The sequence below is a fragment of the Macrotis lagotis genome, chromosome 1 (genome assembly GCF_037893015.1).
Source record: "Macrotis lagotis isolate mMagLag1 chromosome 1, bilby.v1.9.chrom.fasta, whole genome shotgun sequence".
NCBI lineage: Eukaryota > Metazoa > Chordata > Mammalia > Peramelemorphia > Peramelidae > Macrotis > Macrotis lagotis.
This window is the reverse complement of record NC_133658.1, coordinates 293,357,612-293,384,322: the sequence shown is the minus strand read 5'-3', so window position 1 is coordinate 293,384,322 and position 26,711 is coordinate 293,357,612. Positions and strand designations below refer to the sequence as shown.

Sequence of the window (26,711 nt, the reverse complement as noted above, 5' to 3'; positions counted from 1 at the left end):
TTGTTCAAATAAGTGAGATTAATAAAAAACACATTCTTAAAAAAGTATTAATATGCCCATTTTCCCACATCCCCTCTAATAATTGTCAATATGATGGATGTGATATAGAACTTCAGAGTTGCTTTAATATGCATTTCTCTATTAGTGTTTTGGAGCATTTTTTCATCTGACTGTTTCTTCCTTTGAAAATTGCTTGTTTAAATCCTTTGGCCATTTATTAATTGGGGAATTGTTTAAATTATATATTTAAATCTGAATCAGTTTTTCATATATTTTGGAAATGAGACCTTGATTAAAGAAACTGTCCAGTTTATTTCATCAGTGCCAAGCTACTAAAACTAAATTTCTACTTTAAACATTTTAAAACTTTCTAAAATTTATTTATAATTTTATATATATTTAATTATTTATAATAATCTATTTTATCTTCTGTGATGCTAACTCTTTCCCTTGTTTCAGGATAAATTCTGCTATGCATAAGTCTGAAAGGTAATTTCTTATTTGCAATTTATTTATAATGTGCCCTTTTATAAAGAAGTCATATATTCATTTAGAGCATATTTTGAAATGCTGGTGTATACTGAATTGCTACCAGATAACTCAGTTTTCCCAGCAGTTTTTGTCAAATATTGAATCTTTATCTCAGTATTACAGTATCTTTCCATTTATGAAACTCAAGGTTACTACTAGATTCTTTTGATTCTTTAGTTATATACTTAATCTGTCTCTATTGTTTTACCCCTACCAAATTGTTTTGATGAATAATGTAATTTGAGATCTAGTACTGCTAGGCCACTTCCACTTTTAAAAAAAATTATTATATTTCCCTTGATCTTTTGTTCCTCCAGATGGATTTCATTATTGTTTTATTAGTTCTAGAAAGTAATACTTCAGTAAGGTGTTGAATAAGAAAATTATTTTAAATAGTACCATTATTTTTATTAAATTACTCAATCTGTCCATGAGCAAATAATATTTCTCCAATTCTTTTGGTCTGTCTGTATTTTGTAATTGATTTCATGTAATTTCTGTGAAAGATTTTGTAGATGGACTCCTAAGTATGTTACACATTTTATGTAAGATGAAATGAAATTTAATGGAATTCTTCTAAATATAATTTTTCTATGTCTTTCTGCTGGATTTTATTGGCAATAAAAATGCCAATGTATGACCCTGGGTAAATCACTTGCTGTCTGTCTCAGTTTCCTCAACTGTAAAAATGGGCATCATAATCACATCTAGTGAATAGTTGTGAGGACCAAATGATACTGATGACTTATATGGAGTTATTTTATATCTTTCAGCATTTCAATTAATTTTTAGTTGATCCTCTGTGGAGTCTTTAAGTAACCATTACATTATCGACAAAAAGGGATATTTTTGTTTCCTCTTTACCTTGCTTATTCCCTTAATTTCTTTTTCTCATCTTATTGCTTTGACTAGTATTTCTAATATTATATCAAATAATAGTAATGATTGATTGATTTCTAATGGACCGCCTTGCTTTACCCATGCATGACCTTATTAGAAAGGTCTCTCTAGTTTATCCCTATTTACATAGCAAGTATGTAGCAAGTATGCTTTCCTCACTCTCTGCTACATTTTCTCTTCAGGGTTCTAAATGTAACCTTCAAAGAACTGGGGGTTGTATCTTCTCTACTCAAACCCTTCCTGTTAGCCATCAGTGATCAGTGCCTCAGTTCTATTTAAACACTCAATATCAGTTAGCTTATACAAAAGACACACTCTTACCTATATCATCTCAGTCTCTAGAAAAATTAGGTTTAGACTCAGCTCAGTTCCTACATGACATTGGTCGAATCAAGCTCTTATTCGTCATGAATACCAAACAAGTCCTCATCTCAGCTTGAAAAGAGCAGGGTCTGAAGATCACTCGCAAAGTTCTCATTTGTCATTCCTCAGAACATCAGATAATGACACAGTAAAAGACAACATACAAAAATTTGGGGGATGCAGTATTGGCAGAAGAGTCAAATTGAGTCAAATCTTATAAGAAAATTTATATTTCTCAATATATTCTATCAATAAGAGAAAGAGACGATCAATGAATTGGGCATAAAACTTAAAAGCAACATAGAAAATCAACAAATTACAACTCCCAATTAAACATTAAAATAGAAATCCTGAAAATCAAGGATCAACAAAATTGAAAGAGAAAAATAGGATAAAATAAATAAAATAAGGAATTTTCAAAAAACCAATAAAAGATTCTAGTAGTTGGATTAATAGTTAGAAAAATATAAAATTCCCATATTAACGTAAGAAAAAGAGAATTTAATATCTTAAACATAAAAACAGACATTAAACAAGTCATAAATCAACTCTGAAAGTAAAAAAAATACTAGTTTCAGAAGATTTTACAAATTCTTACAAACATCCAGAAAAAATTAATTCCAACATTATATGGAATTTCTCTTCCTCTCTCTTCCTGTTGTGTTAAGTTGAATAGAAATGTTGATGGTGTGGGTTTATAGCCTATATTTTGCTAAAGTTGTTAATTGTTTCCATTAGTTTTTAGTTAACTCCCTAGAGTGCTCTAAATATATCATCATATCAGCTGCAAAAGAAAAAAGTGATCTTTTTGTTTTCTCTTTGCCTATGCTTATTCCTAACATTTCCTTTTTTGTCTTATTGCAATGGCTAGCATTTCCAGCACTATATCAAAAAGTGCTAATGTATATATTTGCTTTACCCCAAACTTATTGTATGATTTTTTTGTTAATATGATGTTGTTTGTAGTTTTCCTAATATTGATCCTAAATTCCTGCTATAAATTCAGCCAGATCTTAATTTATAATCTTTGTAATATGGTACAGTAATCTCCTTCCTGGTTTTTTATTTAAATTTTTTTTGCAGTAACATTTGTTAGAAATATTGTTTTCTGTATTTCCTTTTTTTATGTTGACTTTCCTTGATTTAAGTATCAAGACCATATTTATGTCTTAGAAGAAATGTGATGCAATCTCTTCTTTTCCTATATTTTCCAAACAATTCTTTAAACATTTGGTAGAATTTGCTTATAAAGACAATTCCAAAAACCCACGATGAAAAAAATGCTGTCCAACTCCAGGGAGAAAACAAATGAACTAGGAATGCAGATGAAAGCATACTTTAAAATTTTTCTTTTTCTAGTTTTTTTATATGTGATTTCTTTTGCAATATGGCTAACATGAAAATATGTTTGGCATGAGTTTACATGTATAATCAATAGTATACTGCTAGCCTCTTTAACTGGTAGAGGAGAGATGGGAAGCGGGAAATTTGCAACTCAAAATTTTCAAAAATGAACATTAACATTCTATGTAATTGGGAAATATTTAATGAAATAAAGAATTTTATATTTCTTAACTTTTTTAAGGATTTACTTTTTTGTTTTTTCTTACATTTTCAATCAATAAGAGAAAAAGCATATTAATGAATTGGGCATAAAACTAAAACAAACAACTTAGAAAACCAACAAATTAAAATCCCCAAGTCTTATAAGGATTGCCATGGCTGCATCTCAGAACTGTTGGTATGCTGTTTCACTTGTCATTATTTTTAATGAAATTATTGATTGCTTCTATGATTTTTCTTTAGGGTTAAGTTGTTTGGTTTCCAATTTTTTTTTATTTTTGCCTTAAAGGCCCTTTATCGAATAGTTATATGGCAATGTGATTGGTAAAAAAAAATGCATTTGCTATTTCTGCTTTTCTGCATTTATGAAGCTTTATTCCCTATTAAATGATCTATTTTTATAAGTGTCATACAAAGTTGTGCTATATGTATTTTCCATTCATTATTCCATTCCATTCCATTATGTTTTAAACATCTTAAAAAATAAAAAAAAGTTGAAAAAGGAATACACTGGAGAAGAAAGTGAGAAGAAGGGTAGAGGAATTTGCTGTCTTATATAACTTGGGTATTTAAACAGAAGACTACATTTTCATTCATTATTCTATTTCCAATCATTCTTCCCCATGTTTAGCATATCCAATTCTTCTAAAATTCTATATAAGTCTTCCATTTCTTATTTTTATTATTTTGTTAGATTTATCCTCTTCTATTTTATGGGGGAATTCATCTCATTTACATTCACAATTGTGAATTTTAATTGTGTACTTATCGGCATCCTATTCTCTTACACTTTTCCTTTTTATTTCCTTTTTCTCTTTAAGAATTTGTTCTGCTTTTGACTAATCCCATCCTTAATCTAACCTCTCTCTTATTTCTTCCCTTTTTAAAAAAATCTCTTTCCCTCTTATTTTCCTTTGAGTGAAATGCATTTGGGAGAAAATTCGAACAATTATATATTTGTGAGTATTCTTCCCTTTTAATCTGTTCAAATGAAAGGTTCGTATGTTACTCTCTTCCTTCACACATACTACTTTCTCCTTGTTATATAAACTTCTACTTGTGCAAACCATTTCTACAAAATAAATTTACCCATTCTTTTCCTTTCCCCCTCCCGCGGACTACTTTTTTTTTTTTTTTAGGTTTTTGCAAGGCAATGGGGTTAAGTGGCTTGCCCAAGGCCACACAGCTAGGTAATTATTAAGTGTCTGAGGCCGAATTTGAACTCAGGTACTCCTGACTCCAGGGCCCGTGCTCTATCCACTGCACCATGTAGCCACCCCCTAGTGCACTACTCTTCCCCCTACCTTTCCATTCTTCTAATATCAACAAAACATCACATATCACAACATGTTGTGAGATTCTGCATTCTAATCCTTTACTATCTTCTTCCACTTTAAACTAAGTTCATTAATATTCAAAGTTATGATTGTCAATTGTGTATTTCCCTTCATCCCATTCTCTTATGTCTTTTCTTCTATTTGTCCCATTATATTTTATATAGTGAGAAAGGAGTATGCTCAGTATCAGTTCCCTATGTTTGACGCAATTTGCTTCTGTTCCTGTTCCCCATTTTTGTACTCTTACTCAAACTCCAGTCATAGGTTCATACTTTTTTCTTTCCTTTTAAACATTTATGATCTACTGTCCAAGGTTAGAATTTGTTTTGCTTATGATTAATCTTTCCTTGAATTTTATTCTCTCCCTCTCTTCCCCCCCATTATATTTCTTTGTTGAGTTGAATATATTTCTATATCAAGTTGTGTGCATAAGTAAATGAGCCTTTGTCTGATTCAGATAAAAGTTCAAGTCACATCCACCTCCTCTTCTTCTTCCTCTATTCAGTCTTCTGTTTAAATACCCAAATTATATAAGATGGCAAATTCCTCTACCCTTCTTCTCCCTTTGTTCTCCAAGGTATTCCTTTTTCAACTTTATTTTTTAAGATGTTTAAAACATAATAAAGTCAATTCTAGACCTTTGTCTTATATAATTCCCTCTATGACTCTTTATGACAATCATTTCCTCTCTCCCACTAGAAGGTAAACTCTTCATTCTTGTACAGTCCTCCTAATTACTCAAGTGTACTTTTCCTTTTTATGTTTCATTTGACTCTGGTGTTTGTATTTCAAAATTTCTATTCAGCTCAAAATTTCTACTCATTAGGAATGCTTGGAAGTTTTCATTCAAGATTTATTTTTCCTCTGAAGAATAATATTGAGTTTTGCTAAGAAAGTTATTCTTGATTTGTAAGCCTATGTCTTTAACCTTTGAGACTATTGTACTACCAGCGCTCTCCTCCTTTACTGTAGCAGCTGGAGCCAGCTCACTAGCTTGTGAGAGCTTGTTGTTAAACATTCTACATGAAAATTAAATCTCAGAAATCATAAAATGCTACAAATAAGGGTTTGATTTTTTTTGTCTAGGTTTAGGAAAGTATTGCTTTTCTAAAATGTTAATAATGTAAAATAAACTTATAAAGTATTAAGTATTCTCCTCCAGAAATCTGGTCATTAAACTTTTATCAGCAAACCCCTGGGTAGCTACAAAATTTTGTGTCATCCTGACTGTGGTTCTTGCATTATCTGACTTGGTACTTGAACTCTTTCTTTCTCTTAGTATTTTGTCTTTTATCAGAAATTTCTCAATTATGGCTATGACATTTTGGGCATTTGCATTTTAGAATTTCTTGGCTCTGGACAGAGAGCTACCAAATTTCTGTGGGCCCTAAGCAAACAAGCTAGGTCATGGGTCTGATTGCTGCCATCCTGTTCTGAATTGTATAGGCTTCCACCTATAATAGGTCAGTAGGTTTCTCTTTAATTGATGATTCATTTGACAGTTGTTGGTTCCAGTCATACTGTGCAGGTTCAGAATGATAGTCTACAGGGTCCCTCTGGTTTCTATTTTCTGCCCTGGATTATCAGCTGCCGGCTCCAGACCTATGAGTTCAAGGGCCTGTTCTAATGTCAGAGGGACAAAACTGTAGGCCATAGTTAGTCTACAGTTCCTGCCTTGGATATTCAACCTCAGTCAAAATGTGCTTGCCTTGTGGCCTCAGTCCAGGCTCTCTCCTTTTCTTGGCATAGCTGCCAGCTCTCTCCTCTTCCTGTTCTTTGCCCACACACAGCCCAGTTTCTGTGCTAGAAGATTCTGTGTGGGTTTTCCTGGCTGGACTACCTTTCCCAGGCCCACAGGCCTCTGGCTGTCTCTCCTTGCGCTGTCCTGGACTGGAAAAAATGACCCACTGAGGTTTGTCTTTGGATTTTTCAATCATTTCTTGGTCTAGTGCTCTTCCTTGGTTCTTGTTGCGAAAGCTGTAGGAGAGCAAGACTATGTCTTCCTCTTCCTCCACTATCTTGGTTGGTCTTGTATATCTTGTTTCTCAGTAACAGACAGCATGCAGGGACTTAGGGTAGAACAGAAGATCAACAGAACCAGTAACAGTTAATCAGAGGTCTCAAAAGGAAGAGAAAGGTTTATAGTAACAGGAGCAAGGAGAGTCCTGTGGGGAAAAGACTCGACCTAATTCTATGAAAAGTAAGTATTGGGGTTGAGCCAGAGCAGAAGCAATAACTAGAGTTTTGCTTCTCAGAAGCAGTGTTTCTTCTCTCCCTAACTAGCTCAAATCTGGCAGGGGACCCCTGATGACCACTAGGTCCCTCTTTCCCATTCTGGAGTCATTTTTCTGAACCAAAGGTGGCATAATCCAATGCTGAAGCCTCTGGTGAGCAGAGTGCTACAGTAGCCAATGAAAGTGGCATTATTCCTGAGATTGGGGACTCCAATTTACCCTCTATCTCTTCCTCCAAATATAGGGGAGAAGGAGGAAAGGTGCAGTGGGGAACCAAGGTCACATAAATAGACCAGGAAATACCAGGTCAAAAGATGCCTGAGCTCATAGCATCAGGGTGAAGTTCTGCATGAGGTTTTCTCACGTGTGGAGCAAGAAGGGATTTGGGAATCATCTGGTACAATACTTCATCTTACAAATGAGGAAACTGAGACCCAGAGAGTTTAGGCCACCTAAGAAATTAGTAGGAGAGCAAGGATGAGAACCTGGACTCTGATTCAACCTTCAATATTCTTTCCACTACAACACATTCCCACCTATTGGAGTTTCTGCTACTGATTAAAGGAAACAAGATGAAAGTCAGTTCAGCCTGTTTCTGTTCCTATGAGCCAAAGGAGTAAGGGAGTTTGGTAAATGGTGGTGTGGAAAGAGCACAAGATATGGAGACAGAGGAGCTGAGTTCAAATTCATTCCCAGATACTTGATACTTACTAGATGTTGTGATACTACTTGTGTCCTTTTATAATCACTGGGAGATAACTAGGTGATACAGTGGATAGAGCACCAGCCCTGGAGTCAGGAGGATCTGAGTTCAAATTCATCCTCAGATACTAGTTACTAAATGTTGTGAACTTGTGCAAGTTTCTTAACTTCATACACACACACACACACACACACACACACACACACACACACCCCTCCCCTGCAAAAAACCACTTTCAGGCTTTCTCATCTGTAAAAGGATGGGGTTGGACTAGAAGGCTCCTAAGGATACTATGTACACTAGTCAGGATCCTTTCTCCTCTGTTTCAAAGAAAAAGGAAGATGTTCCCCTTAGAACTTTTGCCTCCCCTATACTGTCCCCTCTTCAATAGAGGAGGCCAGAGAGAAGGGCAAAGAAGTGGGTATTTCTCCCTCTGATCTGCACCTCCATCATGGTAGGCCATGTCCTAGGTTCTCTCTGCCTCAATTTACTTTAATGGTCTATCACAGATGGATTCCACAAGACTCAGAATGGGTCTAAATTTTAGATATTTCATTATAACAACCAGAGTGATATTTCAATTTCCCATCTCACAGAACCAATCCTGTAGATTGTGAAATAGGGCTTTAGGAAGTTCCTAAAGAGGATTCCAGAAACAGAGGATGACCCCCAGGACCAGAAATCTGTGGTCGTAGTCCATGACTCATGGGAAGAGTGTAGGGTTTGAAGTTGGAGGATCTGGGTTCAAATCTCAATTCTGACACTTGCTACTTAAGTAACCTCGGACAAGTCATTTCAAAGATCTCAGACTCAGTTTCCTTGCCCATGAAATGTCCTCCCTTCTGGTGCCCAGGACTCTTTGAACAGGGAACAATATGAGGGAGGCAAAAGGTCCTGAGAGGAACATCTTTTATCCTGATACAGAGGAAATAGGATCCTAACTTTAGAACACACAAAAAAGTTTGGACTAGGTGGTCAATAAGGTCCCTCCCAGCTCAGCTCTAAATGGATGACTCTCCTTTAACTGTGCCCATGCAGTACCGACTAGATCCACCAGGTGGCAAGAGGCAGGTGGGAGGCCCTTGTGGCCCAATCAACCTCAGGAACCTCAAAGTTGAGCTTCTTTCTTCCTTTGTTCAGTATGACTCTGTCCCCAGGCTAAGTGTAGACCCATGGGTAGAGTGCTGAACCCGGAGTCAGGCAAACCCGAGCTCAAATCTAGTCTCAGGCAACACTGTGATCAAGTGCAAGTCACTGATCTCCCAGAGTTGTAAAGAGAATTAAATGAGATATTTGTAAACCTCAGCAGAATCCAAAGACTGCCTTTAAGTTTTCTTTGGATCTCCAGCACTTAGCACAATGTCTGGGCAGGTGCTTCATCTACACTTGCTCTCTCCCTTCCCCCTTCATCTCACAGTCCCTGGCAAATAGGATATACCAATCAATGAAGGTTGAAGGGTCAAAGACAGAAATTAAGGCCTCAAAAGACTCCAGTTGGGAAAGGGAGAGCAATATTCCTGAACTCACTGTCCTGGCTTCACAGAAGAGAATTCACCAGCTAAGGGTCATGGTCAGAATTCCCACCTCTACCCCTTGCCAGGGTTGTTTCAAGATCCCTGAAAGGGAAGGGGCATGAAGACTTCCATCCACTGTGTGCAAAGGTATAGGAGGAAGAGGGAGCAGCTTCACTGCTTCACAGAGACTAAGCCTGACCAAGAACTAAAGCGGGGAGTCATCAGTTGATAAACATTTATTAAATGCCACCTTAGATGGCTAGCATTCAGCCAAGTGCTGAGGATGCAAACAAAGGTAAAAGACAGTTTCTAACTTCAAGGAGTTCACAGTCTAATAGAGAGACAACATGAAAAGTATGAACAAACAGGATAGATGGATGGATAAATGGACGGTGGATAGTGGATGGATGGATGATGGATGAGTGGATGGATGGATGATGGATGGAAGGATGAGTGCATGGATATATGAATAGATAGATGGAAGGATTGATGAAACGGATGGATGGATGGATGATGGATGGAAGGATGGATGAGTGAATAGAAAGATGGGTGGGTGGATGAATGGGTAAGTGGATGGATAAATCATTAGACAAAAGATAGAAATAAGATAGGTGGATGGATATAAATTTATGTATATATATTTGTGAGTGTGTGTATGTAGGTATACATACACATACACACACACACAGAGGAAATAACATCAAGTTAAGGTCCTTGAATTTGAGGGGTTTTAGGAAAGGCTTCTTGTAGAAAGATTGCATTTTTAGCTGGGACTTAAAGGAAGATAGAAGAGCCAGAAGGCAGAGATGAAGAAGAGCATTCCAGGAATGCAGAATAAGTAAGGAAGTGAAGCAAAAGAAGTTGGACTATTACTTATTTGTGAGAAATGGTTAAGAGCAAAACCACTTCAAAATAGAGGAACAGTACTAGATTGAGGAACTATGTTAGGCTGAAAGGGACCTCAGAGCAACAAACTGACCCTGGAGTCAGGGGACTTTAGGTGACTCTTAATTTGTGTGACTTTGGATAAGTCCCTTAACACCTAGCACAGAATGTTGGAACATTGAATTGGAGTCAGAAAGGACCTTAGTTTAGAAGTCAATGAATCCTAGCTGCCACCCACCCTCCCTTCATCCCTGCTTGGCTTCATCTTCCCTTCCCCCACCCTAATGATCATTCCTGCTAGCCTCTGGTTCCCATTCCCACAGCATCCCAACATCTCCCCCCAATCACAGAACAGACTTTGACTGCAACAGGTAGACTTGATGGTAGATCTTCTTCTGATGTGGCAACCTTTCAATGGCTTAGGTTGGCATAAAGAAGAGTAGAACAGCCTCTGGCGCCTCAACTTTTGTGTGTGTGTATTGGCAGGGAGGGTTGGATGGGAGAGAAATTGCCAACTTTTCATTATCATTGTCAGCAACAAACTTTTCACTGAGCTATTTGGGATCATTGAGATGAGTCAGAGCAAAGGCAAAGCTAACTCCTCAGGGCATGGTAACACACCAGGGCATCTGGTGGAGCAGAGAAGCAGAGGCTAAGAGCTGTAACCAGGAAACTACCTGAGGCAAGTCCCAGAAACCTCACCCAGGAAAGAAGAGTGTTCAAGAGCAACCTTGGGTACAGAGAATGGAAATGCAGGGAAAGGGAAAATAAAGATGTTGGACATATTTGTATGAGCCCCTCTTGGGCATAGTGCCCTGTGTGGGTAGGGTAAAAGGAGGATGGGATGCCCCAGCCTGCCATCTTGTAGCTTCTGATTTTAATTAATAACTCTTGTTAATGAGGTGCTAAACACAACTGTTTCCAGACTCCTGGAGACTGCAACTGCTCTTGGCTCCCCAATTCTGTGCCCCCTGAATTTCTAGTCACCAGTTTGGTGTTGTGGAAATAACAATTATGAAAATTATCACTGCATGTTATTGGAAAAATGTTATTAAAAATAATAATAATAGTTAACATGTAGGCTCTTACCCTGTGCCAGAGCACTTTAGTTATTCCATTTGACCCCACAACTCTGGGAAGTAAGTACTGTCACCATGGGGAGAACAACACCAAGGTTGGGAAATTGCTACTTTAAAGTGGATTGCCCAATTGGTGTCTGGACAGCTAAGATGAATGCAGATCTCCAGATTCCAAGTTCATCAGTCCACCCATTCTCAAATGGTAGATGAAGTCAGGAAGATGGGGTTTCAGATCCCAACTTTGACACAACACCTAATTTAGCTTAAGCCTCAGTTTCTTTGTGAGCCTTCACCTCACAAAATCTAATGAGAAAGTCATAGACCTGAAAGCCTTTATTCTCATGTTACTATTAGCGCTTAAGTCCAATGCAAGTTAGAATGATCTATGCCCCAGAACAGGTACAAGAAAAAGGTATTTTGCAAACATATAATTTATATATAATGTATTTAATTAACATTATATTCTGCTTAAAATACCAAACAAATGGGTCACAAAGTGAGCATATGTCAGAGGTGGGATCAGAGATTTTCAGACTCCTAAAAACAATTTAACCTCTATGTCCTGTGACTTTTTTTTTTAAGTTTTTGCAAGGCAATGGGGTTAAGTGGCTTGCCCAAAGTCACACAGCTAGGTAATTATTAAATGTCTGAGGCCAGATCTGAACTCAGGTCCTCCTAACTTCAGTTCCAGTGCTCTTTCCGCTGCGCCACCTAGCCACCCCTGGACCTTCTTTTACAGATGTGACTTCTAATAGCTCTAATAATTCCTATTTGTTTGGTACTTTAAGCAGAATATAATGCTTATTAAATGCATCATATAAAGTGAGGGCCAGCCCCCCTTCCTGATTTCCCCACTGGCCTACTCTGCTCAGAGATGCCCCAACACTGACTCTTCCCTCTACAGACAGAACCCTACTCCCTCCCCCCACATACCTGAGTCTTTCTCTCATCCCTGCACAGTATGTGTATAGGAATTCTGCCCAAGTAATACCTGACCCTTCAGACTTCCCCCAAACCTTACCTTTCATTTACTTTATCTATGATTATTTACATAACATTTTTCTCTCCAGATAGGAAGGCAGGGATTAGTTTCTGTTTGTATTCACCTTTAACTCCTAATCTGGAACATTTCCTGCTTGTTAACTGATTGTCTAAGCCACCAGGACCTGCCTCCTTACCCAGCCCATGAATCCTCTCTCTTATTACTCAGGGGTTGGCACTCAGCTCCCTTCCCCACCCTTCCTCCACCAAGGCCAAGACCACACAGCATTCAAAGTGACTTTATTGACAAATCGCTTTGGTATTTAATCCAAGGACACTTTGTAACTCAAGGGAAGGGATACTGGTGAGTTAAAGGGATCCTTTCAGCTCTAGGGCTGACTGACTGACAAAATCAGCTTCTGGGAAGTTTCCAGAGTTCTCTCCTTCATGGGAGACTCGAGTTCAACCCCTGTCTAGGATATACACGTGTTTGAAAGAGCTTCTGAATCTGAATGCTACTTCCTGGGTCAAAAACGGAGATAAGATGAGGTGAAGGAGGCAGCTATGGTATTGACTCGAGTCTAGGAACCTGGGTTTAAATTCTGGCTCTACTATACACTGCCCATGTGACCCTGGATAAGTCACTTTGGGGCTCAGTTCCCTCATCTGTCAAAAGAGGGAGGGCTGACTTAAATGATCTCTCAGATCCCTTTTTGCTCCAAATCCCTTAATCCAATGTCAAGGTCAGAAGTCTATTGTAGGACTCAAGTTTCATTTTCATCCCAGTGAACAGGGATCCCCATACAAGGAACCTGCATTCCTAGTACCACATGGTACCCTTTAGCCCCCATAACCTGGGGTATGGCTACAGGCCCACAGCAAGGGAAACATCAAGTCTAAAACAGCAGCAGCATCAAGAAGCTAGCAGAGCTGTTTGGCCGAACCGGTAGCCGTAACAGCTCTATTGCTAGATGGTTCAGTGGATAGAGCACTGGCCTTGAAGTCAGAAAGGACAGGATATGGCCTCAAACATTTGACTCTTACTAGCTGCGTGACCTTGAGCAAATTACTTAACCCTGATTGCCTCTTATCCAGAGCCATCTCCAGTCATCCTGATTCATCTGGCCACTGGACCCAGATAGCTCTGGAAGAAAAAGTGAGACTGGCAACTTAGCACAGCACCCCTCACTCTAATCCAATTCATGTGCTTGTCATGACATCACTTCTCTGATGTTATGATGATCTTCTTCGAAATGAAGGACAAAAAACATTATTAATCCCAGAGGAAAACATGTGGGAATGGGTTCCATAGTAAGTTTTGGGAGCCAGAGCACTGGACTTGACTTGCTCTTCTGCTAGGGGACCTTGGGGAAGTCATTTTCCTTATATGACACTAAACTTCCTTCATGTATAAAAGTAGAGGCTGGTCTAGACCATCCCTAAAAACCCTGCTGGTTTCAAGTCTAGGATACTGTGAGCTCGTCTTCCAGAGATAGGTCTGCTGGTCCCTAGGGCTGAGAGGTTTACTGAAAGAACATGCTGGTATAATGAACTGAAGGGCTGACTTGCAGTCAGGCAGACCTCAGTTCTGTCCCTTAAGCTGTTGTCTGATAGAATGATAATGTGGGGCTGGTGTGAAGCTTTTTTATCTGTATTCCTTTAAATCTCAGCTCTGAAGAGCATCCTTGGGCAAGTGGCTTTATTTAAGCCCCCACCACCTCATCTGTAAAATGAGGTTGATAAACACCCATAGCACCTACCTCACATGGCTGTTGTGAGGCTACTATAAGATGCTGCAGCACAACAAAATTATCAATTGTTGAGTTGTTGCTGTTATTATCATTGAAATTATTAACCAGGAAGGAGATGTCTTCAACTAAAGAATTTGGTTCTCAATTCAGATCATTCCCAGAGAATAAGTGATACAACTCTTTTGTAAAACCCTTGGACCTAATTAGGGAAAATCAAGAAATAGTCCATTGAGGAAATAATAATAATAGGACCCATTATGTATATGCCAGGTCCTGTGTTAAATGCTTTACAAATATTATCTCATTTGGTCCTCACAACAACCCTGGGAGTTAGATGCTATTATTAGCCCCATTTTACAGATGAGAAAACTGAGACAGGTAGACGTTAAGTAACTTTGCCAAGGTCACACAGCTAAGGAAGTATGTGGAATACACTGGTCCAAAAAGTAGCACATTTATCCCCTGTGCTTCTTGGATCCCTGGGCAGTCCAAGAGGAATGCTGGATTCTTTAAAATTCCATGATAAAATCAGAGACCCTGGGTTTGAATCCTGCCTGATGCCATTTACTAGCTGCGTGAACTTGGGAAGTCACCTAAGCTTTTTTGTTCCTTATCTATCACAAGAGAGGGCTGCATTAGAAGATCCAGCTTTAAATCCTATGACCTTATGACCCTGGAGAGGAGAGGAAGAGAAAAATTTTAAAAGCTGCCCATCTTGCCTCCTACAGAGAGCTGCTCCCCAGTGGTCAGTGAGAGTCCCCAACCCCTAATCTTATTGAACTTTCCAACCACCTATCTGCCTAACAAGGAAAGCTATTAGGGCTAATACTGATTCTCTCCAAGCAGGGGGGGGGGGGGGACACATAAGATAAAAGCTGAGGGGTGGCATACCAGAACAGGCTTCCCAGAGGACTTAACCTTGAATTCTCTCCTGGTTGGAGTCAAATCCCTCTATATGCTGGTGAAGGGCCACAAAAAGAGGTGCCCATTTTTTACTTCTTCCTCACCAGATTCAAGGTCACACTAAGGTTTCCTGTCCTACCTCCTGATGAAGGGAAGGAGAGGAAGCCAGAAACCAGGGGATTCTATCACCTCTGTTTACCCCCTGCCAGCTCCTCCTGCTACAGAATGCTAGTTCACTAAAATCAATAGCTCTCACCCTTTTTCAGAAACTCAATTTCCTACCCCCAGGACCTCTGGCATGTTGGGAGATAGCAGGGAGGGTCCAGAGCAGGCCTTAACACACCAAAGCACCAGCCTCCTCTGGACCCCAGTAGTGTCCACAAATTCCCTTGGAACCCAGTGGATTCTAAATTCAAGTAAATGTCCAACTTCCAAAAGTTCAAGGTAGATTTCCTTAAAAATAGGAAAAAAAAATTACTGTGGAACGGGGAGGGAGAAAAAAGCATTCCTTCTTCCTCCCAGTTTGGTTCAAAGTTTAGAGGCTAGGGGGACGTTATACATCTATCTGAAACACTCCATCTAGCCCATGGAGTATAAAAGCCTCGTATTTTCTTGGGCAGTAGGGCAGACCAAGACATCAGACTCGGCCATGCTCTGAGAGAGTCAACAAGATTTTCCAGCCCTGGACTTGCTGTCTGGAACTAGGATGACTTGGTCCTTCAGGGGATCTACTCACTCTGCCAGGAGGGGTGAGTAAAGATGATAGACTTCTTTTTGGCCCAGCGGGAGAAAATAGTCTTCTCAGTGATGAATCGATGGGCACCCCGTGGTGCCTTCTCATGGACCAAGTATGTGTGACATTCATCCAACTTGCCCTTCTCAAAATAGTGGTAAGGCACAGAAGGGGGGCTCTTCTCTCTGTAAGGGAAGCGAACATAAGGAGGCAACTAGTCAGAATGCTACCCCAGGCTGACATTGGCTGCCTAAACCCCCAACATTATCATTAGAAACAAACATTTGCTAAACTGCTAATTATGTTCAGGTGCCTTGCCTCAGTGTTCTTAGAGATACTTGGAAATCTAAACTCTCATCCCTTGCCTCAAAGAGCTTACACAAAGGCATATTGAGACAGCCAAATGACATAGTGTCAGACATTTTTTTTGATGTGCTGTTTTTTCTTCGTCCTCTGTAAATTTTATTTTGGGGCAATTATGTGGCACAGAGGATAAATACCATCTCTGGAGTGAGGAGGACCTGAGATCAAATTCAGCTTCAGACACTTGATATTTACTAGCTGTATGACCCTAGGCAAGTCATATAATCCCAACTGCTTTGCAATATAAATAATTAGATAAACTTTTATAAGGGATAGTTAAATGGGATGGTTAAAGGGAAGGTTAAATGATTTAGTCTAAAGAAAGGTCATGGGGGCAGCTAGGCAGAGCAGTGGATAGAGCACCGGCCCTGGAGTCAGGTGTACCTGAGTTCAAATCCGGCCTCAGACACTTAATAATTACCTAGCTGTGTGGCCTTGGGCAAGTCACTTAACCCCATTTGCCTTGCAAAAACCTTAAAAATAAAAGTCATGTAGTGACTTATGTCTATGTCCTCCTAGATATTAAGAGCAAAGATGGCAGGAAATACAGAATTGGAGTCCCTGTGAAGACTGACCTTCAATGAGTGATTGGACAAGATAATGTTGCTCTGGAAGATAGGGTGTTGTTTTTTTTTTTCTAGGGTTTTGCAAGACAATGGGGTTAAGTGGCTTGCCCAAGGCCACACAGCTAGGTAATTATTAAGTGTCTGAGGCCGGTTTTGAACTCAAGTACTCCTGACTCCAGGGCAGGTGTTCTATCCACTGTGCCACCTAGCTGCCCCTGAAGATAGGGTTCTTAATCTGGGGATCCACAAAAGGAAGTCTGTGGATGGATTTTGGAGGGGAATCTATGAATTTGGATGGAAAAAAAAATCACATTTTTATTTCAAAAAGATCAGTTTGGGGGATAGCTAGGTAGCAGAGTGAACAGAGTACCACCCCTGGAATGAGGACTCATGCAGCCTCAGACACTTAATACTAACTTACCTGTGACTTGAGCAAGTCACTTAACCCATTAGCTTGCAAAAAAACCAAAATAAACAAAAAAAAAAGGATTGGTTTCCTTCATAATCCTAAGAATTATATTTTATGTTTTTACAAACATAATTCTGAGAAGGCAGTCCACAGACTGCTAAAAGAATTTATGACACTGAACAGGTTAAAGATCCTTGCTCTAAGATCACAGGGACAATAAAGTGGAAAAGGATTACACAGGCCTGAACTCTACTCAAGGTATTGAGGCTAGACAAGACTGCTTTATATCCTAGAAAAAGTATCCTGGAGCCCAAAAAGTAGCAAAATGGTTGATGGAGCTCTACTTTCTGCTCTGCTTTCTCCATGAGTAAATGACTTCAACCTTGTGAGTATAAAAAATAGTTCCTTTCCTAAACCTTGAAAGAACCTAAATGGGGGGGGGGGGGGGGCTGTCTTCTATTTTGCTATAACTCCCAAATGAATGGATTCAATAAATGCTTATGAATGACATGAATAGCATATTCCAAGGGTTCTAGGTTATAAACTAGTTTAGCTGCCTTTTTCAGGCTACCCCCCCTTTATCTCCCTAACCCCCATACCCCATATCCCTAGGAAAGGCAGTTTCTTTGCGGAGGGGAAATTCCAGCCCAAATCAATCTTCACCCAAAACTTCAGGTCTTAGGCATAAGGTCTGAAGCTACCCAATGGTATTCCTGAGTAAGGCTCCCCCACCACCACTGTTGACACCACCTTCCCTCTTACTCCCCACAATACCTGCAGTAGCTGTCGCTAACCATTCCATAGACTACAATCTGCTCACATAGTTCCATGGCCAGGATCATGGTGAACCACCCTGTGCTCAGGAAGGAACCAGACTTCATCCTGAAGAAGGCAAAAACCATGCCACCCATCAGGCCTATCCTTCCCCAAAACCTCCATTCTTCCAAACCCAAGGTTACAAGCCTGGCCAACCTATTACACTTGAACTGATCCTGTCTCCTCATTTTTTAGTGCCCACCTCTCCAGGGTTCATTACCTGCCCTCTTTCTTTCAGGTCTTGTTCTCTGCTGACCTTAGAGTCAAGTCTCTGATTCAGAAAGGACCCTAGAGATTGCTGATTCCAGCTTACCAGACAAACCAATTGACAGCAAGCCTGGCAAAGGGTTCTTCAGTCTCTTCTTGTGCACTGATTCATGGTTCCCTGGCCCGAGGACTGGGCCTGAAATCAGGAAACCTGTGTTCCAATTCCATCTCTGACACTAGGGCAGCCCTGGGCAAATCACTTCCATTCTCCTGACTTCAGACTCATGGTCTACTAAGTGGGGATAACAACACTTGTACATACTCCCTTACTGGGTTGTTGCTTAAGGTGTAAGGAAAACATGAATTCTTATTATTAATGACTCTCTATTGAGACAGTCCACACCATCAAAGGCCAATAGTTCTAGTCAAAATTTGTCTCCCAGAAAAAAGCACTGTAAGATTTATAAAGAACTTTCCTCTTAACAATCCTGGGAGGTAAGTAGTAGTGGTATTATAAATCCCATTTTGTAGGGGAGGAAAACTAAGAAAATGAGTGACTTGACCTCTCACCCAACCATGTCATCTTTGGTTAAATTACTATTAAATTAGTCCTAGTTCTTTCCTTTGGTACTCTACAGACTAAGTCTAATTCCAAGCCCCTCCAGACTAAGGAGATGTTCTGACTGAGTCCATTATAACCCTCTGGGTAGCACTTGGAGAAAGTGGCCATTTTGCTCACCGGTTCTTGCCGGTCTCATTCTGGAACACCTCGTCACAGTAGGCCATCATGTGGTCAGTAAGGGTGTAGAGCTGCACCCCAGGGTACATCTCCTTGACCTTCAGTAGGGTTCGGTAGGTGGAGCCTCCCTGGTCACGGTTCATGCGCTTCCCAGGACCCCAGATCACGTACACAGTGTCCCTTGCTTGCTGGAAGAAGTACGACTGATTGCGTAGCAGCAGGGGGACACTGGTGTGGGACACCATGCGTAAGGTACTGCGATGTCCAACATCTGCCTCATAGCCCACCGTAGGGGCTTGGTTCATACGCAGTACACACTCTGTCTCATCAATCTCCGGTCCCCAGTGGGAGCCAAGCATCTGACCAGAGCTAGATACCAGGGCACAGCGGCGACATAGCCTGTGGACCAGAGGCTGCAGAAGAAAGATTCAATAGGTTGGAGGAATCCTTCCAGGACCTGATTTGATATCTGTCCAAAGCCAGTGCAGCCTCTGGACACTTGAAGGGAGGTGATGGTAAAGAGGATTTCTTGTAACTGGGAGCAGAGGATTATAAATTCTGACCTTCTGCCCTCAATCTGACCAGTGGCCTGGCCTCATGGACCAAGATACCTTTCTTAATTTTTCTCTTATTTTCATTTCCTCAGACAATGCCTTTTCCCCTACAACATCAATGTATACCCAAACAGACCTTATTTTCTTGAATTCTTTTGAAATTATATCATGTGTAATATAGACAGAATCCTAGTCTCTTTTCCTTCTCTGTCCCCAATCCTCATAAAATACTTGAAAAACTGGATTGGGCAGCTGATTTCTCTAGAGAGCAAGAAGGGAGTAACTGATCAGATAATTATTTCAGTTTAGCACTAAGATTTCTCCTCCTGCCTAAAGTTAAAAAGCATCTTGTTTATATAGTCATAGCTAACAATAGTTACTGTATTTTACTATGTCCAAAGAGTGCTTGTGTTTAAATAATTCCATAATAGATAATTGTATCTCTTTATAGTATTATACCACTTCTCTTTCTCTGATACCTCTTCTCAGAACTCCTGACAGAGGAATGGGCAAACAGGAGGCAACTGGAAGTTCTATCTATTGGACTGAATTAAACTGTCAATCTGTCTTATTTTCATCAGAGCATAAGCTTCTAGAAGGGTGATAAGAGAGAGGACCCTGAAGCAGTATGGCTAAAAATCTCATCCCACCCCCTAGGTTTTCCTAAAGAAGCATTTGAAAGCAAACCCATGGAGCCAACCCACCTTGCCATCAGGCACACTGCTGTAACCCTGAAAATGCAAAGAACCAGGTACTGTGGGCCAGAGGTTCTCATGAGGTTGACTTGAAGTTAGGCATGCCTTCCAACACAGCTGCATACATGACTGATTGCAGAGAAGGACATAAAGGACGATGAGTACTAAGAAGCACAGTGGGATAGAAAAGAATCGGCCCTGCAGGAGAAAAAAAGGAAGTAACAATCAGCCAGAGCCTCAACATGGAGGGAATTACCTACTCCATGTGAACTTAAGACTTTCCAAATTCGAGATCATAGGGAACACAAGAATCACAAGATCATGGAATCACCAGTTTCACAATATTTTGATATCACTGAATATGAGCAGCAAAGAATTTCAAAGTCATGCAATGGTTCCTTTGAAAAGGACCTCAGTCTAAAGAACCAGTACTCTAGAGAACTATCTTCTATTGTTGGTTTCCCTTCTGGTTAATGAAGCAACTTTTTGAACACTTCCATAGACAAAAAATCTCCAGAGATCTTTAGAAATTAGGCAGTTTGGATTTGTTAGGATTAATATCTTCTATCAAGTCAAAATCTACCTCCTTGTAACAACTCATCTCTAGTACTAGTACTATTTTGGGAAAGAAGGAAAGAAGGAAGGGGGGGCAGAAGAAAGGAAGGAAACTATGTTCATACTAAGAACTTTACAAATATTATCCCATTTGATCTTCACAATAACCCTGAGAGGTAAATGTTATTTGTTGTCTGTTTTTCAGTCATGTCTAAATCTTCATGATCCTATTAGGGGTTTCTTGACAGAAATACAGGTTTGTCATTTTTTTTCTCCAGCTCATTTTACAGAAGAGGAAACTGAGACAAAGAGAGTTAAGTGACAAACTCAGGAGTCAAGTAGCTAGGACAAGTGTGTAAAGCCGCATCTGAACTCAGGAAAATGAGGTCTCCTGATTCCTGATCTGGCACTTCAACCATTGTACCATTATTTCCCCCCATTTAATAATTTAGAAAACTGAGGCAGAAGTGTAAGTGACTTGCCCAAGGCCCAGATATTAAGGATCTGAGGCCAGATCTGAACTCAGATGATCCTGACTCCAGGTCCAGCACTCTATCCATTGCATAGCCTGTTGTCATTTGTCCTTCATTCTCAGAGGACCATGACATCAGGGATGTGATGCCATGACATGTATGTGAATTGGATTGAAGAAGGGAAAGCTGTGCCAAGTTACCAGCCTCACTTTCTCTTTCAAAGCCATCCTGGACCCAGTGACAAGATATGGATCTAAGCAACTGGACACAGTTCCAGATGCAGTGGGAAACCTTGGCTTTCTTAAGCAAAGGTCTTTAACAGATCTCAGTTTAAATGAAGGAATACCCATTCAGGCTAGGTAAGAAATGAGGGGACAGCTAGGTGGCACAGTGGATAGAGCACTGGCCCTGGAGTCAGGAGTACCTGAGTTCAAATCCAGTCTCGGACACTTAATAATTACCTAGCTGTGTGGTCTTGGGCAAGCCACTTAACCCCACTGCCTTGCAAAAACCTTAAAAAAAAAAAAGAAAGAAATGAGGCGAAGAATAGCCTCTTTTATCTAATCCAAAAAAAAAAAAATCAATCAAGTTGTCAGGGGAAGACCCTCAGAGTTTCTGGTCAAAACAGAAACTGCTATTTATATTCACTCTGAAGCTATCAGGGCCCAAATTTGACCAAGAGTAATTTGCTCTTGGACTTCTTGTCAGCCAATTAATAAGAGCCAAAGTGTTTTGGGTTTAAGGCATGTCAGTGGAATCTTGGTGGGCACTGCACAACCTAGCTCTCTCTGGTCCTAAAAAGCAAATGCTTTCTTCCCAACAGCCCTCTCCTTTCCATGTTTCCTCTTCTCTAGGCAGTTAGGGTATTCATTTCAAAGTTCCTGTCACAGGAACTTTTCTGGGGAAAAATGATAAGGCCAGAAATAGTTATGCAATCATCCTTGATTACTAGCTTAACACTTGTACTTGTAAGTGAACACTCAGGTATTCCTGGCTCCAAAACCAGCAGTCTATTGACCAAGCCACATTGCAGACTCTTGACAATACCTTCCAGGTTCCTTGTATATCACTTTCCTTTCAAGCACTGCCTATTGCAGCAAAACTGGCCCCCAACTGTTCCCCATAAATACCATTCCACTTTCCATCCCTGTGACCAGGGTTCCTTTGCACAAATTTGTTCATTCTACCTAGAATGCAACCTCTCCTCTTCTTAGGAGGCTCACTCAAGTGCCTCCACATGTGGAATGCACTCCTTCCTCCAAAACACAACTCAGAAGTCACCTTCTATGAGAACAAAGGCAGCGCACATTCAGGATGTGGAATGAGTCATATATATTTTTGGACATGGACTATATAGGAATTTGTTTTGCTTGACTGTGCACATTTTTATAAGGTTTTCTTTTTCTTTTAATCTTTAAAACTGAGGGGAGCCACATGGAAGAGAGAGGAAATAAATGCTGATTAACTGAAAATTAAATTAGAACTTTAAAAAAAGAAGGCACCTTTTTATACAACCTTTATCATGAAAGCACCACCAATTCTCAATGTTCTCTCCCCCTCTTGATTATTTTGTATATTCTTTATTTATGAAAATGCCTCATATCTCCACAGGAGAAAGTATACTACAAAGATTATTTTCTCTTTTTTTTTTGAAACCTCAAAGTCTAAAAGTGGGTCTTGTACATAACAGAAGGGGCTTAATAAATGCTTCTTAAAATGTTGAGGTTTTACCTTACACTCTGCAAATTGACAAAGATGATCCCCAAATTCCCTAAGGTTGGAGGGACTGTCAAAAAACAGGTACTCTAATACATGGAATTCTCCTGAATTGGTACAGTCATGAATTCATCAAGTATCTTCTAAGCACACAGCCATTGAGGATGAAAATACAAAATGAAATCACTCTCCATTCAAAAAACTTACATTCTATTTTGAGAGACAAGAAATGTTTAATATATGGAATAAAACATAAAGAGAATAAATATAAAGTCTAACTAAGATATCATTTGGAAGGGAGGGTAGCTGGGGAAGGGGTAAAGGGAAGAAAAGGAAAAATTTCATTAGCATAGTGCATAAAATGTTGAATCTAGTTATCAGGAAGCCTGAATTCAAATCCAGTCTCAGACACTTAATATAGCGGAGTGATCCTGGGCAATTCATTTACTCCTATTTACATCAATTTTGTCATCTGTAAAATGATCTGAAGAAGGAAATGGCAAATCACTTCAGTGTCTTTGCCAAGAAAACCCCAAACAGAACCATGAAGAGTCAGATGTAATTAAAATGACTAAAAAATAACAATGACAAAGAAGGTGGAACATAAGATGCATCTTGAAGGAAGAGAAACTCTGCAAGGCAGTAATAAGAAGGTATGCATGCCTAGCATCAGAAATGGGAAGTATCATGTGTCAGAAATGGAGAAAATAATTTGGAACTATGCTAGAAAACTGATGAAACTCTCCTTAACCTTGATTCAGTGATCCCACTCTCCAGTGCTTATTCAAAGGAGATAAAAAAACAGAAAACAAGTTCTAATATATATTCATCACAACACTTTCTTGCTATCAAAGAACTGGAAAAAAAAGGTTGGCATCCATATCCCATTAGGGAATGGCTGATCACACTGTAGTCTATAAAGGGAATAGATTATTATTGTGAAAAAATGAAAATGAGGAATTCAGAGAACTATAAAAAGATTTTTATGAACTTGTGAGGAATGAAACATACAGATAATGACTATTACTGAGTAATAGAAAGAAATCAGTAACAGTTCTGGAGACTAGCATGATAAAACATTTCTGTTCTCTTCAAAGAGAGGTAGAGAAATCAAGGACAGAATAGTGCATCTATGTTACATCAGTGTTTTGTAACTAGGATGGTACAATTTGGGGCAAGGAGCCTAAATACAGAATAATTTAAAAAATAAGATGCAGTCCTGGAGTCAGGAGAACCTGAGTTCAAATCCGGCCTCAGACACTTAATAATTGGGGTGGAGCCAAGATGGAGACAAGAAGGGATTGAGTCTTAGGAGCTCTCTGATAAAACTCATCAGCTAAGGGCTCTAACTAAACTTTAGTGAGACAGAACCCACAAAGGGACCCAGTGAGGCAGTTCTCCTACTCAAGGTAACCTGGAAAAGAGCAGAAAGGCTCTGCTTCCCGGGATCGGAGAGGCTGCCTGCCAGAGGGGTGGCCAGCAAGAGCGAAAGAACTTCAGCCTCCAGGAGGCAGCCCCAGGGCGCTGGGAGCCGCTGCTGTGGCTCACAGCAGCGGGGGAGTCTCCTGAGCTGCACCCCGAGGAGCACGGGGCACAAAGTGGGGGAACAGCGGGGGACATCTGAGAGAGCGAGCACGTGGAGCCCAGCCCTCGGGGCACAAAGGAAGCAGCTTGGTCTTTCTGCAGCCCAGAGCCAAAAACAGAAGCAGGCTGAGCCGGTAAGCAGGAGCCCCCAGGGCATGAGCCCATTGAGCTGAGGGAGGGGAGTGAAGAGAAACTGCAAGTTCAGTCCTCTGCCCCTGGAACAAGACTCTGGGGCTCTGACCACATTCAGATCCTGATCACAGTCTAGGCTCCCCCATAGAACAGCAGGGGCCCCCCCACCTCAGCCCCATGGCGGGGGGGGGGGGGGCACTTATGGTCATTCACAGACCAGGAGGGAGGACAGAGCCTCACACACTGAGACCCTTGTGGGAGTGTCCCAAAAGCTCAGGAAGCACCCCAAACCAGGCCCAGGCTGGGGAAATGAGCAAGCAGAGAAATAAAAGGAAGACTATTGAGAAATATTTTGCAAATGAGCCCAAGAAGGATCAAAATACTCAGTCTGAAGATGAGGAAGCACAAGCTCCTGCATCTAAAGACTCCAAGAAAAACAGAAATTGGGCTCAGGCTATGACAGAGCTCAAAAAAAGGCTTTGAAAATCAAATGAGGGAGTTGGAAGAAAAACTGGGAAAAGAAAGGAGAGAGATGCAGGAAAAACATGAAAATGAAGACACTTAATAATTGCCTAGCTGTGTGACCTTGGGCAAGTCACGTAACCCCACTGCCTTAAATAAAAAGAAATAAGATGTATCACTAAAACTCATTAAATAAAATAATCCATTTTTGTTGAATGTTTATAATCCATTCTTTTGTCTTATGAGGCTAGTTTCCCTGACTCTTTGAGCTTCCTTCCACTCCTCTGCCTACTCTTACTTCTACACTTACCTGAAGGATGAGATCTGGGTCAGTGATAGTAAATGGGTGAGAAGGACAGAAGGAGAGAGAGAGAAGCCTGGAAAATGTCTAGAGATGGCTTGAATAATTGAAACTGGCTTATTTTGTCCATGACTACATATGGAAAGCCATTAGCAAAAGATTTTGAAATTTGCAGGGTCACAATAAGCAATAAATAGCTCCTGAACACAGATTAACTAAACTGGTGTGGTAGAAAGACACAGGATTTGTAGTCAGGAGGTCCCTTCTTACTCCCTGTGTACAAATCAAATCACTGCACCCAAACAGGGTAAAGGGATTTCAATTTAGGCTCATAGGGTAGCTAGTGGCACAGCGGATGGAGCACCAGGCCTGGTAAGGAAGACCTGAGTTCAAATCTAGCCTCAGATAAACTGTGTGAACCTGGACAATTCACTTAACCTCTATTTTCTTTATCCACTTGAGAAAAAAAAATGGCAAACCACTCCAGTATCTTTGCCAAGAAACCTTCAAATGGGTTCAAGAAGAGCTGAACACAACTGAACAGTAACAACAAACAAGGATTATAAATTGGAAGAAACCTTAGAGATCATTCTAATCCAGCTCTCATTTTATGAATGAGGAAACTGAGCCTCAGAGAAGTTAAGGGATTTAACTAAAAGTTGGGCCTTGAACTCAGGTCCTCTGATGCCAGATGTGTACCCCCTTTTTCTCCACTTCTGTAAATTAAGACAGTAGACTGCAACATGGGGGCAATGATCAACCTTGATGGACTCGCTCAATTCATCAGTGCAACAATCAGGAACAATTTGGGGCTGTCTGCAATGGAGAATACAATCTGAATCCAGAGAAAGAACTGTGGAGTTTAAACAAAGACTAAGGACTATTACCTTTAATTTAGAAAAAAAAATCTGATATCTTATTGTCTGATCTTGTTATCTCTTATACTTTCTGTTTCTTCCTTAAGGATATTTCTCTCATCACATTCAATTTGGATCAATGTATACCATGGAAACAATGTAAAGACTGGCAAGTTGACTTCTGTGGAGGGTGGGGGGGAGGGAAGTAAGATTAGGGGAAAAATTGTAAAACTCAAAATAAATAAAATCTTTAAGTAACTAAAAAAAAAAGACACTAAGTGATCCCTAGAGTCTCTTACTGATCTAAACCTTTTGCCCCTAGAAGTCCTCCTGTTACTATCTTCAAAGACAGCAAACTGAAGCCTCCCCCTGCTCCTTCCTGCATTCCCACTAAGGAAGAAAGGAGGTAAAACCCATTACCTTCCTATCCCTGGTTGTATGTGTCCTTTTAACTCAGAAACTCTGAAATCTTTCCTTCCCAAAGTGATTTTATTTTTTTTGAACTAGGTAAAAGGTCAATCTCTGCCTCAATTCTTTCCTTACCTAGTCTAGACCACTAAATAGGTGCTGCCTCAGTCAAACTGAGACTTGTTAAAGACCTAGCTCAATTTTTTAAAGAATTTTCATTTAATGATTCTGATTCATTACTATTGTAATTTATAACTGTCTTCAAATTTTACAGCAATAATGTGTATAAACTTTTGGAATTCTTCAAATCAGAACATGTTTTGAATAAATTATAAAATGGTAAAATTAAATTAAATTAAATTAAATTAAAAATTAAAAAAAAGAATTTTCATTTAAG

General features: G+C 39.9%; 1 protein-coding gene across 2 annotated transcripts in view; it reads right to left on the bottom strand.

Moving 5' to 3' along the window:
* The window catches only part of ST6GALNAC4 (ST6 N-acetylgalactosaminide alpha-2,6-sialyltransferase 4), a 60,368-nt gene that overhangs the window by 19,540 nt on the left and 14,117 nt on the right, over positions 1–26,711 (bottom strand). The window contains exons 2-5 of one of the 2 annotated variants that reach the window (XM_074211075.1): positions 19,836–20,024; positions 18,578–18,990; positions 17,590–17,697; positions 15,481–15,662 (exon numbers count right to left, since the gene is read on the bottom strand). In XM_074211075.1, coding sequence (XP_074067176.1) covers positions 15,481–15,662; positions 17,590–17,697; positions 18,578–18,990; positions 19,836–19,949 — 817 coding nt within the window. In that variant the 5' untranslated portion in view covers positions 19,950–20,024. Of the gene's footprint in view, positions 1–10,316; positions 15,663–17,589; positions 17,698–18,577; positions 18,991–19,835; positions 20,025–26,711 lie in introns of those variants that run through there. The other variant, XM_074211074.1, reaches the window with a different exon arrangement.